Below are 17047 nucleotides of genomic sequence, written 5' to 3' on the forward strand. Positions count from 1 at the left end.
TTTAGAATCTAGTAGATGGAAGTACACATATACAAGTACACGGACGTAGACAAAAGAATTCTTAAATAGTCGTGATTTATTTATTTATTTGAGTCTACTAAAATAAATAAATTTATTTATTTATTTGAGTCTACTAAAGTCGTGCCCGCAAAACCACAAGGTGCAATTCAAGAGAAAGCGTGCTAATACATCTGTCTCATAAAAAATACATCTGTCTCACTCACTCGATTAACTTGTCCAGGTTACGGAACCACATGTATGCGTCCTGATAGTTGAAGTCGTCACCCATGGTTACTAGGATGTTTCTGGTGGTATACGCGGCCGACATGTTGCCCGCCTTCTCCAGAAATGCCGCTACCTGACATAATCTTTCGATGAGAAACCTTCACGTAATATCTCATGTAGCACAAAATTGCTATATAAGTGCTGTGAGCACGCTTTTTACATAGCCATTGGCTATAAAAGTTGTCGTATAATGGTATAAGTGAGCGTCTATACATCGCCTATATGACCAAATGGGCTAATGTTTCATAATAGCTGACGATATTACTGCAATTTTTTCACGCTAGATAGACGGATGTCTACCAGCATAGACAGTAAACAAAAAGTTTTGTTCGACGTTTGACAACGATTCTGTCAATATTCTAGACGGATTTAGGTCGGATTATTTACTGTACGTAGGTAGTTAGTAGCACCCTCTGGCCTCTGCTCTGACTTTTGCGTAATATTCCCTATTGTTTTTGGATGACCCTATTATTGTGAGATGAGCGATTTCTTAGATATCCAAGAAAGTTTTAACCACCGATATAGTATTGTTTTTTTTGTAACTTGTAATCAAATACGTGCGTAGCATGACAGGCACATAAACAAAGATAATGCAGCCTTCGCAATAGCATGCATCCATTCACAACTTTGACTGTCACATAGCATGCGTGGATGCATGTTATCATGCCTTCCATGCCACTCACGTGATGAGTTTATCCAGATTCTTGTACCACATGGCCGCGTCCTGGTACTGAAAGTCCTCTCCCATCGTTACCAGAATGTTCTTGGTTCTGTACCCCGCGGACATGTTACGGCATATGGCCAAGAACGTGTCAACCTTTGGAAATTTAGAATGAATTACGATAAAAATGTGACATTAGGCAAGACAGGCATTGTGTCGGTCATTCAAAAGAAAATACATTCAAGGGATTCTGCGATAGATGGCGTTGCTTTGCGTCAAAAGAGTAAGTTCTAGCTGTTAATTTTTGAAAATCTAAACAAAATTAAGTAGTTTTATATTTAATTTCTTTATTTAATAATTTAAATAAAAGGGACGAATTAATAATAAAATAAAGTCTATGTTTCTTCATGGGCGTACCCAGGTTCTGGGCCAGGGGGGGGCAAATTACCCAGGTTCTGGTGCCAGGGGGGGGGGGGCAAATCACCCAGGTTCTGGGCCAGGGGGGGGCAAATCAGATTTTTCATAAGCTAGGTGTTTATAAAGAATAAAAAATTAATAATTTTTAGTTGTAAAAATATTGTATTGCAAACAAATGGCAAAAACTCGTTCTCAATTTTTAATTTTTATAGATAAAAGTACTAGATAATATACTTAGTAGGAACGTCAACATGATCCAGCCCCCCCCTGCCCCCCTCGGTGCGCCCATGTGTTTCTTAGTTAATAATGTATACATATATGAAAATCTGTGATCTAAGAACGAGTGCATACCTACCTAAGGTGGCACAGCGCTACGTATCGCGAGGTTGCCTAAAATTTAAGATGTGTTTTTTCTTATTTATTGCCAAAACATATTTTCTTTTATTATAGTAATTAGTCTGCGTCTCGTATTAAAAAGTATAGAAACTAGACTAGCTTGTAGACACAAGAGTATCTTTGCGGAGTATGCCATAGCCAGTGGCGGCCTTACCCATTGCGAGGCCCCGGGCGGAAGGTCTTTGCGAGGCCCTTTGTCACGAAAAACTACCTTGCAAGGCTCCTGCAAGAGCGAGGCCCCACTGTCCATAGCTGAACCATCAACTCACTCGGTCGTCGACGTTGTACATGGGCGAGTCGGGGTCGTCGACGATGGGCTCGTCGCTGCACAGCACGTCGAAGCAGAAGCCCGGCGGCGGCGAGTACGTGTTGTATAACACGCCGGTGAAGATATCAGACGGTTTACCTGCAGAGACGACAATATGTAACGTATTAATGGATTTTGCCCCCGACTTTAATGCTAAGTACTGACATACGGTTTTGCTCGATAGTTTTGCTCACTCGCTCGCTTCGAGCCGGCTCCGATGGAATTAAATCTGTCAAATATGTCATTTCCTTCGACTCGGAGTAAAACTATCGAGCAAAACCGTATGTGAGTACTTAACATAAGGGCCTGTTTCACCTCTTTCTAGTAAAGTACCGAATAGGCTATTCACAACTTTTTTGACAGATTCTCCATACTTCATCTGTCAAGTTAAGTGGTGGATAGCCTTTTCGTCACTTATCAGGAAGTGGTGAAACAGGCCCTTAATATATCTGGTACTCGGCAGGAGTTAGGGCAAACTTCATACATGATCATGCCCGGAACTATGCCTAAGCGGAGAGTGGAGCACCATGGGGTTTTAGTGGGTAAATCCTACGGAGAGTCCCACATACTCCGGCCGATATCCCAATCTGTCGGGGATGCGCAAAGCATTTGCCCATGTAAAAAAGGACAAACTTCATGCAAATCGTAATAATTATAATTTGACCAGGTGCTAATCAAATGAGCCAAAGAATTCATAGTACTCTGTATTTGCTGTAAATGTTGCATTTAACCGTAGCTTCACTATAGTAAATTATTCCTAATTTTTTGGTAAATATTTAACTTACCCAGATCATCGTCCCCTCGCCACAGCATCTCCATCCTCTTCTGGTGGAGCCTGGCGTTCTTATCTTGGTAGTCAATACGGCCCAGGAACAGTCCGTCGTAGCCCATGGCGGCAAGCAGCGAGGCGAACTCGCGGGAGTGACCGAACGGATCAATCTGCCAGCCAACGCGGGGCATGCCGCATGAGCCGAACGTCTCGTTCAGTTTCCTGGAAAGAGTAAATGTTTCAATGATGTTCCATGCCCTTTAGCCACAACCTTTTCTTTATCGCTTCTTTGTAGAATCGACGATAAAAATGTATGGAATTGACTTAAAAGTGTTCGTTTTGTAATTCACATTTCACAATATTCAAATTCTATTATCAAATAATTATTATTTATTTTAAATTAGCGCAAAATAACTTTGTCACAGTAGGCTATGCAGTAGGCATACAAAGTCCTCTTTGGTGCACAAACAAGTCATAAGAGTGTAAGAGAAATATTATATATTTTTTCTTCTCCTTTTTCTAAGGTCCCAGTTTTGGATTCCAAATTTTTATTCATAGTAATTTAAAAGGTTACTTAAGTCTAACGCATACTTGTTGTTCTAATATTTAAGCACAGACCTACATTACTCCAAAATATTTAAATTATTACGACTATTAGCAAAATACTCTTTTCGTCGAGTCTACAGTGCCACCGCTTTAGCACCGCAGTAGCGCCGTCGTCGCTAACGGTTATGTGGTCTTACCTCAGTCCCCAAGTAAACTGGTCCACAGTGCTCTGGTAGTGCGAGGCGGCCTCGTCGTTCATGCTCCAAGCGCCGCCCACGAACTGCAGCCGACCCTGCCGCACCAGGGTATGGACTTTGTGCCTCACGTCGTCCGACTGCCGCGTCCACCACTTCCAGAAGAAAGCGGTTTCCACGTACATGAATCTGGAGGAGACAGAAGATTATTGAAAGATAGATGTTTTATAGGACTTTGGGTAAGGGGAAGTTTTAGAAAATGGTGTTTATTGTCGACGTACAAGAAGTGCATTTTTTTCTAAACATAAAGTTCAAAATGTACTGTGCCGGTTTTATCACTATTTAGTGCTAAAAAAAGGCGTCACCCCTTTTTACCCGGCGCCCTGGGCGGTCACCCAGCGTCCCCCCCATACGCCGCTACTGAATAATATGTAAAGTTGGGTCGCTAGGTATAGAGAAAAGCTTAAACCATGACACTGAGATAAAGACAATAACATATAATATACATTCTTATTTGTAAAGGATTGAGTAAACAGTCTCATACAGCGTACTATAATATATATCTTTGTGGCCTGACGGAAATGTTCTTGTAAGTATATCATATTGTAAATCACGATATGGATTTCAATAGTCATCAATACATCAAGGGAAACATTAGCATATTCTAGTTACAACTTGGTGTTCAGCGATTTAATAATAGATCCATGGCGTCAGCAGACCGCCATCAACGGTCATCTTACATAATACCAACGTAAATAACAATTACCATAATATCAAAGGCTAAATAAGTAATACTGTCTTAATTTTTGAAGTGAAAGCCTCTTGTACTGCGTTCAAACCATAAAGTTAATATACTTACCTAGCGGAATAGGAAACAAAGGCTTGAGCAAGAGAGATGTCACTATCAGTAACACTGCGTGGTAAAAAGAGACGTGTGATACCTACATGACAGCAGCACTCTTTTTTGACGTCCAGTCGGCACGTGCCGCACGTTGACAATTCAGTCTCATAGAATTCATGTTCAATCATGCTTGTGTAAGTGTATACGTACACATATTTTTCACACAGATGAAAACCAATTTTGGTTACGTTTGACAGCTCGAGATTGTTGCTCTATTCCGCTAGGTATACTTTATGGTTCAAATCAAACTGTCAGCCACAGTGTCGGTTTTAGCACTAACAGCGCCCCTGTCGGGGTCTCGAAGCGTTAGAACGGCGCCCCTTTTTATCCGGCGCCCTAGGCGGTCACTCAGCGTCGCCCTCCCCCCTAACGCCGCTACTGATCAGCCACAAAGGTGAGCAAGCGTTACGCAAATTATGGTATCACCTATCATCATCTAGAATCACGTAAACTTTAAATTTACCTCCTCTTGGGGTCCTCCCATAGCTCCTTGACCACGGAGTCAATGATGTACTGGACACCAGCCTTCTGGATGTTGTTCCGGCCTGGAAAGATGAGTAGAATTTTATCGTTACCCATAATTAAATAAAAAAAAGGTTAAAGTCACAATATCGCGGTGCATGACCCAAAGCCATAACCCATCAATCACCAAGCGGCAGCCAGCTGCCGCATAACAATTGAAAAAAAAGCCACCTCTAACTCTTTCACAAGCGCTCAAAAGTGTGGGTCTATCGTGCTTGAACTATCGCGTAAGAATAATAATTAAATAATGTACCTAATTTTGTACGAGTGAGAAGCAGTAATGAACTTCTCCACGTTGACTCATGAATCAAACAAGCAGACAAATAGGTACAAGCGATTGAAAACGAACGTGTAAGGAGAACCAATGCACGTCGACGGTGTATGCAAAGGCAGAAGACCAATCGCGCATTTGTCCAATGTTTTAATTCAGGTTCAACTCTGTTTTGGTTGCGTTTCAACTTCGGTTTGGTTTCGATGCGGTTGATATGAGGATTCTAGTTATCCATTCTGATGTGTCCTGTCAAAATTGTAGCAGGGCTTCTAGAATCTAGCCCAAAATGTAGGGGTCATATAATCACTGCCATAGTAGCTCTGTAACAGACGCGCTGCGTGCACCCTACTAGTGATGATGGCCTTGAGTACTAGAGCCTCTTACGAGTACCCTGAGAACTGAACGACCCACTGATGGTCTAGAACTCTAGAGTCTGATACTCACTGCCGTAGTAGTACTGGTCGACGGTCTTGAGCCAGCCGACGTCGTCGTGCGTGTGCGGCACTATGTGCACGTTGAGCACGCCTGCCTCGGCCTGCGTGCAGCTCTGCAACAGACGAACTTGAGAGAATAGGGATTACGTATTAACTGTTTAGCAATCTGTGTCCTCTGCGAAATTTCTTCTCAGAGGACCCTGCTGCTGGTGCTGACAGTTTTGTTTTTAGCGCCATTTTTTATCCGGCGCCCTGGGCGGTCGTCTAGCGTCGCTCCCCTAACGCCGCTACTGGGTCGTGGTGATGAGTGGCGGAAATTTTCCCCTTTAAAATTCAAATTATAGATATTTGTAAAATAGAATGAAGAATGTTACTAGGTATGCCAAATCGCTTGAAATTTTGTGACAGTAAAGCCTGTATCTATACAAATACACTAGTTTTTGCTGTAGTCAAAAATAACTATTAGTTTGTATTCTCAACAGTAGTAGATTTTATGGTAATTGTCAACTCTAAATTAAGAGATGTCCATGTATTAGGGGGGACATTATCATTTATATTGGATCATTTCTATGATCATATATAGGATCCAATATATATGATAATTTGATCATATCTGCATATTACATTATCATATATTTCATTGATACTATTTTACGTCATATGTGGTTTCAATAGCCAATGGAGAGCGCTAACGCTGACAGGTAAGTATATTGACGTCAGGGTTACTAGATCTCAGAGAATTCGATTTGTCAAAAGACATCGTCATTTTTAATATGGCTTGTTTTTTGTTATTTCAGCAAGATTATCCATGTATATAATTAGAAAAATAATTACATTACATTATTTGAAACATATTAACGAACAAGAAATTAAAAACTCTTTTTTATATTAAATAACTGGCAACACGATTTTCTATGACCGTATTGGATCCAATCTCTCAGCAAAAGTCAAAAATCTATGATCAAGGAAGAAATGAATTTTCATCATTATCCAATATAATTGACTCAATGATCTCGGATACAATATATATGATAATCTAATATCCCCCTAAAGGTAGGTACGTCAATAAGGGATGGGGGTATTTCATCCAGTCATTTTTGCTGTCAAGCTCATCATCTGATATCTCAGCAATCATGTGACGTCATAATCTCTGCTCGACCATATTATCAGCCGACGGTCAAGATTACTGTTTGTTGCTGCGTTATCGACATCTTGAAATATGTTTGCTTGTAATTTGAAGTACCTAAATAAAATTATACGATGAGATATAAATAGCGTACGTAACTAACACGCCTTTTGATAAAAGATGACAAAACTTTTTGATGAAAGAAAAGGTAAGAAATTGGTATCTAAATCGTTTTTTTTTTCACTCCTTGTACCCTACCATCAAATGCTACGCATTCCCCTTTCATTTGGGCGAGCATTCTTAAAGTTTTGCGCGGGCTACGGTTGTAAACTGACAAACACAAGTACTAAATTGTTATGTGACATTTCTGTAATGCTATCGTTGTTATCATACGACCTTTCCCCTCTGATACAGAGATCCATTATCATCATCAGCTCAACACATCTTGGTTGAAGAGGACAAAAAAATCGGTGTAAAATATCTATTATTCCATCTGCTGGCCGATTCTGTATCGTACGGAGGGGTGAGTAACGGAAAGTGCCACTTTTTGTATTCACTTGCATACAAAAGTGAGACTTTCCGTTGCTCACTCCTCCGTTTCGTTACTAACTCAGTGATTAACTCACAAATGTACGATACAGAACCAGAGAGGACTTTTTTACTATCCACTCAATCCATAAACAGCGTTTTAGACTTTCTTGACGATGAGCATTAATGGACAGTAGACAATGTGGGCACCGTCTAATTCTATTCCCACCTAAAGATTCAGGAAGAAGATTCATATTTTGTCCACATGTAAGTATTTCCAAAATATTAACTTTTGGACCTCAACATTTTATTTGACTTGGCAAGTTTGGTGAAAAACTTGATAATTTCGTAGACACACTGTCACAAAACTTGATAATTTCGTAGACACACTGTCACAAAACTTGACAATTTCGTAGACACTGTCACAAAACTTGATAATTTCGTAGACACACTGTCACAAAACTTGATGATTTCGTAGACACACTGTCACAAAACTTGATAATTTCGTAGACACACTGTCACAAAACTTGATAATTTTAGTGACACTGTGTCTACTTGATCAATTTTACTTATTTACACACCTTCAATATAATGTTTTATTTATTATACGCATAACACAACCCATTTTATACCTAACTGTTATTACTATTATTCAATCGTATTTCTGTTCCGATTTAGTAACTTTAATCATCTTATTTCTTACCTCATATCCGCACTTTTCAGGTGGATCTAGCGGCACGGCGGACACCGCCGCGACCAGCAGGAGCAGGGACAGCATGCTCCTGAAGGCTGAAACAACACCAAGTAAAATGGTTAACTTTTAGGCTATTGCATTAGTTTTCGGCGGCCGAATCAAGCACCACCGACCGCAAATCGGCACGGTGTTTGTGTGCACATGCGGCTAGTACTAGACTTATGCAATAAAAAAGAAGGAGTTTGTATCTTGGCTGTAGATAGATATTTTCAAAAGATGATAGTGCCCATATATATTTACAAAAATCGGCTGGGTGATGGGTTCGGTTAGAATACATTTAAAACGAGTTATGAACGGAAAATTTTAAAGTCTCTTAATTAATACACATTTAATACCCTATAATGAAGTCTATTAATCGATGAACTGCTGAGAGAACAATATTATATCAAGTAGGTGATTAATTTTCCTCCAAGCAGGATTTTAATAATTCATGTAAGTATAGGTATATGCCTGTATCATGTTAGGTTTAAGTTACTATAGGTGTCCAGTATAGTCAGTAAATAGCCAAAAGGGACTTATCCCAAAAACCATACAAAAACGAACGCCTCCGTGGTACAGCCTAGTGCAGACTGCAGGGGTCACCAATTAGTTTCGCTCGGGGTCCATTTTAAGAAATGAAATACCCATCGCGGTCCGCATATTTTGTAAAAAAAATATTTATAATTACATAATATCAATGAGAAAAGCGTCAATTTTTGTTGCTTGCTTGGAGTTAAACTGGTGCAAGCTATTGACATTAAATCCTGGAGATGTTCATCAGTAAACCGAGAACGAAATTTATTTTAAACGAAGTTTATCTTAGAAAATGCTTGGTCTGCAGACAATCGGTCGGCGCGCGGTGGTCCGGATGCGGACCGCGGTCCGCCATTTGGTGATCCCTAGCCTAGTGGTTTAGAGCGTCGCTCTTGACTCGGAGGTCGTGGGTTCGATTCCCGCGTTGGAATCCAGTTATTTCCAAGTTTGGTTAGGACAATACAGGCTGATCACCTGATGGTCTTACAAGTAAGATGATCCACGCGGCCCCTCATCTCTCGCCAGTTGCGTCGGTCGTCCGTCTCATTGGGTTATGAGAGTAAAGGAATAGAGAGTGCTCTTGTGTACTGCGCACACACCTGGGCATTATAAAATTACTCCTCTGCAACTGGCCTGGTTTCAATGAAACCGGCCACCGTCACGGAAACTGGTGTGGTGGGTTATTACGAGAATCCCAAAAACGTCAAAATATACTCTGGCTTTTAACCCTATAGCTGGGAGTTGGGACAAACGATGTTGTAAGATTTGTTTCTTGTTTATTTAGGTTAAGTGCGTGTTTATCTGCCAGGAAAATGTTTAAACGCCGATAAGGGTTTGTTAAACCGAGTCTAATTGGTTTTTAATTTCACAAGCAATATCAGACAATTAATGTTTGAAAAATTCTTTGCTGATTAGCTAAATGACAAGATAGTTTAAATAAGTTGTTTATTATTATTATGTTGTTGTTGTATATTTTGCTTTTTCGAACATTGACAGAGCTGCCCGCAACTTTGTGACGTAATGTGTGGAAGACCCTATATTATGCATTTAAGGCGATTTAGCTAATAGCTGCTAACTCGTAAAAATTGCATTTTATAATTTTTTATAGTTGAGTCCAGACCCAGAGTCAGACACAACTAAAGACTATGTAAGACGCTGAGAGCGAACTAGTTAAGGTTGTTATTAAGTAGGAGATTGAAAGCTGTTTATAAATACGGGCATAAAGTCGTAGGGAATTTCCCATCTAAGTTCTTTTTCTGAAGGCAGGTCATTGTAGCCCTGAGCCGCCTCTGACGTCACTGCGACCCATGATGATCTTGCAATTTGCAGGGGTCACCAATTAGTTCCGCCATTTGATGACCCCTGGGCCCTGACTCCTTTGACGCTTTAGAGCAGTGGTCACCAACTTTTTTTTCATGCGGGCCACAAACATGTTTTGGTCTTGGTGTCGCGGGCCGCAACAAAAATTTTTTAGTGTTAAAAAATAACATTCTTCAAAATTAACGATTTAAAGGGGTAAAAATTTAACGACTATCATGTAGACTTTACGTTATTTTGCCGGTGGGCGTGAATTTCAAAATTGTTTAACATCTCGCGGGCCACAAATAAAGTCCCGGCGGGCCGCGGATTGGGGATAGCGGCTTTAGCCCGGCCGCACATGCATTGTCCGAAATTTCTGATACGAAACAGTTGAACGTCCGCGCTGTCTCTTACATTTTGAACTGAGCCGAGTGAGCTCGAACTCGCCGGAAGGATATTTCGGATAGTGTGCGGGGTGGCGGTCCGGCGAAATTCAACTGTTTCTGAGTGGTTTCTGATCAGAATTCGGATAATGTGCGGCCGGGCTTAGAGTACCGTCCCCAACCCAATGCTGTTCATAAATTGAACGATCAACGACATGTAAGTATACGGAGAGCAACAATAACGAAGTCCCACTTTGTAAAAGCCGTTTAGGCGCAAAAAAGAAGGCCGCGGGCGCGCGCTCCTGAGACCTGACATCTTAGCCTCTACGCGGAAACCCTTATTTAGGTTAGGGCTTAAGTATTCTAGACGTGAAGCTAACACTTTAAATTATTTTAAATCTTACACCTAGCTTTCACCGGTCCTATTTAAACACAAAGTTGTAAATTATAACTAACTTTTAAGTAACTTTTTTTGTGGAACCGAAGACTGAGCACGGGTAGTTTAGACTACCCGAAATATGTATTTGTAAGAGTAGATTGTTATTATCCACAAACGAGGGCTCGGGGGGCTCAGCCCCTCGCCAAAACAAAAACATACACAATCCAGAAAGTCTAAAAGTAGGTTAGGTAGGCACAACATCCAGAAATAGGAGCCCCGCGTAGCGGGGCTCCGTCGAATTTCTTTTGCCAGAAATAGTCATGCGCCATCATAACAATACTAGTTCTGATGTTTACAGATTAAAACGCGACTGTAAAAAAAAACGGCCTCAAAATCGCTGGTGGCGCGATACGGAATATTTACCGAAAATAGAAATACCAACAGACAACAACAGCATGGCGACAAAACATTTTTTTTTTGGGTCCGTCAAATTAAATGTCATTTCTTAAAAAGGTTCCGCTACCAAAAAAGTTTGAGAACCGCTGCTCTACGCGTACACTTATCCCTCTTGTCGTTGTCTGATACGTTGTGAAAGCCATTTGACAGACAAATATTTCTGACTATATTTCTAGCGTACCTAAAGGACGTAATTTGTGGACCCGCCCTTACATGTGCGGGCAATTCGTTTTATTTTATTTTTATTATAGCTTCGCTTCGCATATCGCATAATGTATTAAGTTCAAATAATAATCATATTATGTTATAGGAAAAATAATAGTTTTGCGTTTTGGTTTTTTTTTTCTTTGCTATTCCATAAAATATCTACTGGTTTATACTCAGGAGTTAGGACCTTAGGAGCCTAGATCGCTAGTTTAAATGGTCATAATCTAATTAAATTCTGCAAAAATTTAGCCCTTGATTAAATTAAGTTCAAGTGTAGCCTGTATCTATTTAGTCCATAGCTACGTTTGTAAATGATAAAATGACTTACCTAGATCTGTCTTCAACAATTATAGGTATTGATCAATCACGGAACTAATATTGTATCGCTCGACCCAACGGAATGAAATGAAATGAATTATTTACTCACAACCACAGTCCACAAGACACAGTCAGAGTAGACAGATGTGACACAGTCCAGTGACTAGATAATGTGACAATCTATAAATTTATCTAATTTGAACTTTATTACAAACAAATAGAGCTGTTTGTGGACTATGTTGTGATGAAACAACAAGATGACGAGAATTAGTGAGAAGAAAGATATTTTTTCTCGCATAGTAGGTACCTGCTATTCAAAGGACGAAAGATCAGGTTAGGTAGGGCGTTATATTTCTCAGAAAAGATTTATCGATAATAGTTATGATTTATGAATAGGAATATAAATTCTCGGTACCTATACATATAGTTTTTTGCCGCTATTTTTTTTTTACAGTTGTCAACTTTTGAAGTTTTGACTTTTGACACGAGTTTTTGACAGTTCACGTAGAAGATTTGTAATTTGTTTTTGTTTACAATTATTGTATTTCTGAAAATTAGTGAAAATCATTTAATTTTAATGTTAAATATTATATTTTTGGCAAAGAACGTAATTATAAAAATTGTTTAGATAACCTGCATCGCATGATTAAATTGAGAAATAAATGTTCTTCGTGTTTTCATAATTTCTAACGTCTGTGGTGTTAGCAAAGCTAAAATGATAAATGCCTCAAATATCTGGCAGTTTTCTGCCTCCTCCAAGACTCAGTTAGAGCGCTGTTTAGCAGCCGCACAGTATGATAATCAGAACAAGTGGATACAAAAGTTCAAAATATTACAACCTGTTACTGACGAGACTACGCGAGCACAAGTAGATACACAATCGATAGAACTTATGGAAGTAAACGAAATACCAGATTCACCAGAAACAGAAAATGCTGTGGCTACCAATGCCGTAGAACAGCAACAGATGGACTTCTTCGAAGAAGTTGTGGATGCTGATCCATTGGCACATTTTGATAAAATAGTTGAAATGTGTTTGCGAGACAAAAGTGTATACAATCTACTAATAAGCAATTTATCACCGGTATCATTACAGAAACTTTGCAATCACATATTTTCTACTAAAGATGTAAAGAAGGAATTCTTAGAAAGTTTTTATAAATATTTTCTACCAGTGTATTTTAAAAAGGAGCACACTTGGTTTTCTTTGGATATATTAGTGAAGGCTAAAGAATGCCATGGTGAGCAATTTGGAAATCTTCTATTGATATTACTAAATGAAAAAGATTTTCCGAGCAATATATTACAGGAATTTGTGTCTACTTTAGATTTGAAGGAGCAAAATTCCTTCATAACGAGTATAGCAGATTATGACATATCAAATGAAATGTTTTTACATAATTTGTACACAATATTCATAACTTATAAAGAGTGTCACAAAGATGAGAACATACAAAATTACATTTTAAAAAAGTTAACTCAACTGAGTGATGTTTGTTCCACTGACAAGAACTATGGACGCTTTCTATTAACTTATATACAAAACAGTAAATGCACGAGTAACTTAGTTGTCCTGGAGAAACTTGTGGAGGCACATAGGTCAGCCTTCAAAAGACCATGTATTAATGCTTTAAGTCAAATAAAATAAAATGTTTAAATAAAAAATTATATCCAAATACTTATTTTATTTGACCTGTCAAATGTTAAAGAATATCGAATGCATTATAAAATAAAAGATAGTTACCCAATAAAAATAAAACACTTAAGTCCAAACTGCACACATTTATTTTGGTGAATTTGTGATTTGCAAGGTTCATAACTCCAGACATTCTCAAGTAGTGTGACCATCATAAAGAAATGTATCCATGCATTTTACAAATCCTTCAGAGGTTTTGATCTACTCAACTTGATCAAACTACTCGAGCATGCTTAGCTAAAAAGTTCAACAACCAGCCGGGGCCCAGGACTATTTACAGACAATAAAATGTAAAATAAATAACAGTTTTTGATCACATTTTTTTAGTATCACAGTTCAAGAAATCTTTTTAGTAAGACAATAGTTTTAGTACACATAACACAGATTATTATAATTTGAAAAACTAAGCACCTATACAAATATGCGGAAAACTGGCAACACAGAGATCAGAATTAAATCTACAAAGAAGTAATCACATCGGTCAGTTCATTGAAAAAATAGTTGAACACACGGGAATCACAGAATTTGGTACACAAATTCTTGTATAGTATTGCGAAAATTGCATAAGAAAATATGTAAAAGTTTGGAGCAATTTTTTGAGGTTGTAAGGTCTATTTTAGAATTACAATTTTGTTTTTTAAACTCTGAAGTGTTTTCTAAAAATATGTACTTCATACATTGTGTGCTTACGCTAGAGTTAAATAGTTCCTAATAATATTAAGATATTAAAAAATCATGGAATGTATATTGTTAATAGGGTTGCCAGAAAAGTGTAAAACAGTACAGGAAATAGTAATTTTCACTTCTTCTTGAAAAAGATCTTGGAATTCTGTAATAGTACTTATCCTATAATTACTATTGCTAAATTGGAAGAAAGAGATTAGAAATTTTAAGAAATAATGCTATCTGGCTACCCTATACAATACATAGTACACTTATACAAAACTTCATTCCTTATTTTATGAACACTATAACTTACAATACTACTGAATACACACTAACATAGGCGGGATCGGGGATGGCAGACTTAAGTTTTCTATTTAATACACTGAAATAAGACAATTAATCCTGTATAAGAATTTTACAATTGTTATACAAAACACTGACTTATTAATTTATTACACAAACAATGGGATTCCAAAATCAGTCTTATTGATTTTATTGTGAGATCTCTTTTTAGTTTTAACAAGTTCTAATTAAGTTCTTACGTACCAATTAAGTTATGTTACCTTATTATTAATATGGTAATTTTTTTGTTATTTTTAATTTTTCAAGATAATATAATTGTATATTATATAAAGTAAGTACATTAGTATAAAAGATATTAATGCTTATTGCTATGTGTTAATAAATGTAAAATTAAGTCTTAATATATCACCCTGATGTATTGGATTAAGAGAACTGTAAACAGTCAAGTACTAAGAAGCATCCTAATCTAAATTCTGAATAGTTTTTGAACACATTTAAGTGGTGTAAACATATGAGCACCTAATATAAGAAAAGTGACCCAAGAAGTGATCTACTGATCCCCCCCTCGGGAGGTATGTAGTTTGGAAAAAATAAATAACTATTTCATATTAGCTGTCAGTCAATTACAACATTAGTATAAAGGGAAAAATGTGAAAGTTATTAAATTGTAAATAGAAAAAAAAATCGTCAAGATTGTGAAGATAAAAGTACTATAAAAAATTTAAAATAATAGTTTGTAAAGCATAGTAATTTGTTGACAACAAATCATGCAGTAAAATAAAATGTTACATAATATTGTGACATGCACCATTACTTTTAGCACAACCCAAACCTAACCTATAATATCAGACAACCGCTCCCTACGATCAACATGCACTGGGTCGGAGCAGTGGGCCATCAACACGGATTCTCCGATAATCAAATTTTCAAAACATAACGAACATGCATACAGAGCATCACCAAAGCAAACAATTTTGTTGTCGTCCCGATACATTGTCATGGGATTCAAGATTGTGCTGGGCTGAATTTCGACGCCTGCAGCCACACATTTCTTGATATACGCAGTTTTATAAATAAAATGAATTTTTTCGCAGTGATTCTGGCTCAGAATATGACGAAGGAGCCCATTTTCGTTAGTCTCAACGCATGTACAGGGAATACAGTGGAACGATATATTTCTCTCTTGGTCCATTTCAGACACTTCACATTTGAGTTGTATGCTGTGCACTTGGACGTAGAAAGTGATACGTTCGATCGCGGCCTTTTGCAGTAACGTGTTGTAGAGGCTCGTATCTCGAAAACTGTTGTAGCTCACGATTTGATCGAGTGATTCGGAGTAGGCCGTGAGTGTCGTGGAATCGAGACTGAAGTTACCGATCGAGGATGTAATAGACTGGTCCTGGGATTTGGACGTTAGACCAGAGTCAGACTGAGATGAAGAATATTGATGGCACTTGCAGTGGCAATTGGGGCAGTCAGATTCATCAAAATCGAGATGCGTTTCATTGATACTGGATTCATTATCAGTATGAAACAGCCCAATCATAGCATCCCTCAAGTCGGGAAAATCGTAATGCTTTATTTTCTTCTTTTGACTGATTTGTCTGTGGCTGTAGTTGTGTGTAGAATTGGAAAATGATTTCGTTTTATTATTAAGATTTTCATGCACGAAATCATCAATGCGATTCTTAATTGACAGTAATTTTTTCTTTAACTTACATCTAGTTACGTCATCTTCGTTTGCATTCAGTACATTCCAGGAGCTAGCCCGACTCACCGACTTAGAAGTTAACCGGCTTGGAATTTTGTTTTGTGACTTTTTTTGTAGTTCTGGTATTTTTTCGAAAGCCTTACCAACATCAATGTAAAATTGGAAATCGTTTAACAACTTTTTTGTATAACTCTCGAGCTCCTCAAATTTTAGCATGTAACCTTGGAACAGTTTGAGATATTCCTCCTCACTTCTTTCCACTACTATATCTCCAAAGGACTCTGGAGTTACTGACGGGACGAGCTGACTTAAATCCAGATTGGATTTACTGTCTGTGATCTCAACTTTTCTACACATTTTCACAGGCAATTTGGAAGGCACAGACATTTCGGAGTCGGATTGCTCCGAAAACGATCCCAGCTCGTCATCAAACAACGAGATGTGCTCCTCCGATGTGGACTCATAGAGATCGAAAGATTTATCAAAGTCGAAACCTTTGAATTTCTCGGTAAAAATTTCAGAGGACTTACATTCTAATAGGATGTGTTTGGGGGTATTCTCCTGATTGTTCAGGCGGTCCATGGAGTGGCTCGCCTTCTTGATGTCCACTTTCAACTTTTTGCACTTCTTCCTCTTCTCTCGAGGCTTGAATTCCACATTTATGTTCAGTATATCGGTGTCGGAGAGCGACCCCTTTTTCGCAGCGTAATTCTTCAAAGATTCAGGTAATTTGAGGCTTCTGCTGTGGCGGGAGGTGGAGTCGGGCTCGGCGTGATCGTAGTTGATCATGATGGGCTCCTCGTTGGAGGCTCGGGACGGTGGGTCCACGTCGGGCGTATCATTGTTCGAGGGATTTTCAGTCTTTTTAAAGTACGTTATGTTGGAGAACATTCGACGTATCGCGAACGCCATTTTCTATATATTTTCTTCATTCACGACTGGTTATTGCTGGCTGCAAGAACAAAGAGAGATGTAAACAAAGAAATCTCGGTCAATAAATCACAA

The 17047-nt window shown here is 38.4% G+C and overlaps 4 protein-coding genes across 6 annotated transcripts in view; 2 read left to right on the forward strand and 2 right to left on the reverse strand.

Annotated features, from left to right (window-relative positions):
• Positions 1–11759, reverse strand: part of LOC121736535 (lysosomal alpha-mannosidase-like) — a 25297-nt gene extending 13538 nt beyond the window's left edge. The window contains exons 1-8 of one of the 2 annotated variants that reach the window (XM_042127796.1): positions 11677–11759; positions 8061–8146; positions 5714–5816; positions 4940–5021; positions 3579–3764; positions 2852–3057; positions 2029–2165; positions 969–1102 (exon numbers count right to left, since the gene is read on the reverse strand). In XM_042127796.1, the coding sequence (XP_041983730.1) occupies positions 969–1102; positions 2029–2165; positions 2852–3057; positions 3579–3764; positions 4940–5021; positions 5714–5816; positions 8061–8135 (923 nt within the window). In that variant the 5' untranslated portion in view covers positions 8136–8146; positions 11677–11759. The remainder of the gene's footprint in view (positions 1–968; positions 1103–2028; positions 2166–2851; positions 3058–3578; positions 3765–4939; positions 5022–5713; positions 5817–8060; positions 8147–11676) is intronic. The other variant, XM_042127797.1, reaches the window with a different exon arrangement.
• Positions 6145–17047, forward strand: part of LOC121736590 (partner of xrn-2 protein 1-like) — a 25737-nt gene continuing 14834 nt past the window's right edge. The window contains exon 1 of the mRNA XM_042127898.1: positions 6145–6151. The gene's annotated coding sequence lies outside the window, so the exon portion shown is untranslated. The remainder of the gene's footprint in view (positions 6152–17047) is intronic.
• LOC121736573 lies at positions 12218–13333 on the forward strand. Its single transcript, XM_042127860.1, has one exon. The coding sequence runs from the start codon at positions 12382–12384 to the stop codon at positions 13312–13314; it is 933 nt and encodes a 310-aa protein (XP_041983794.1). The 5' UTR covers positions 12218–12381; the 3' UTR covers positions 13315–13333.
• LOC121736551 overlaps positions 13434–17047 on the reverse strand; it is a 3780-nt gene continuing 166 nt past the window's right edge. For both annotated transcript variants that reach the window (XM_042127830.1, XM_042127829.1), the window contains exon 2: positions 13434–16994. In XM_042127830.1, coding sequence (XP_041983764.1) covers positions 15164–16954 — 1791 coding nt within the window. In that variant the 5' untranslated portion in view covers positions 16955–16994 and the 3' untranslated portion in view covers positions 13434–15163. The remainder of the gene's footprint in view (positions 16995–17047) is intronic.

The sequence above is a fragment of the Aricia agestis genome, chromosome 19 (assembly GCF_905147365.1).
Source record: "Aricia agestis chromosome 19, ilAriAges1.1, whole genome shotgun sequence".
Lineage (NCBI taxonomy): Eukaryota > Metazoa > Arthropoda > Insecta > Lepidoptera > Lycaenidae > Aricia > Aricia agestis.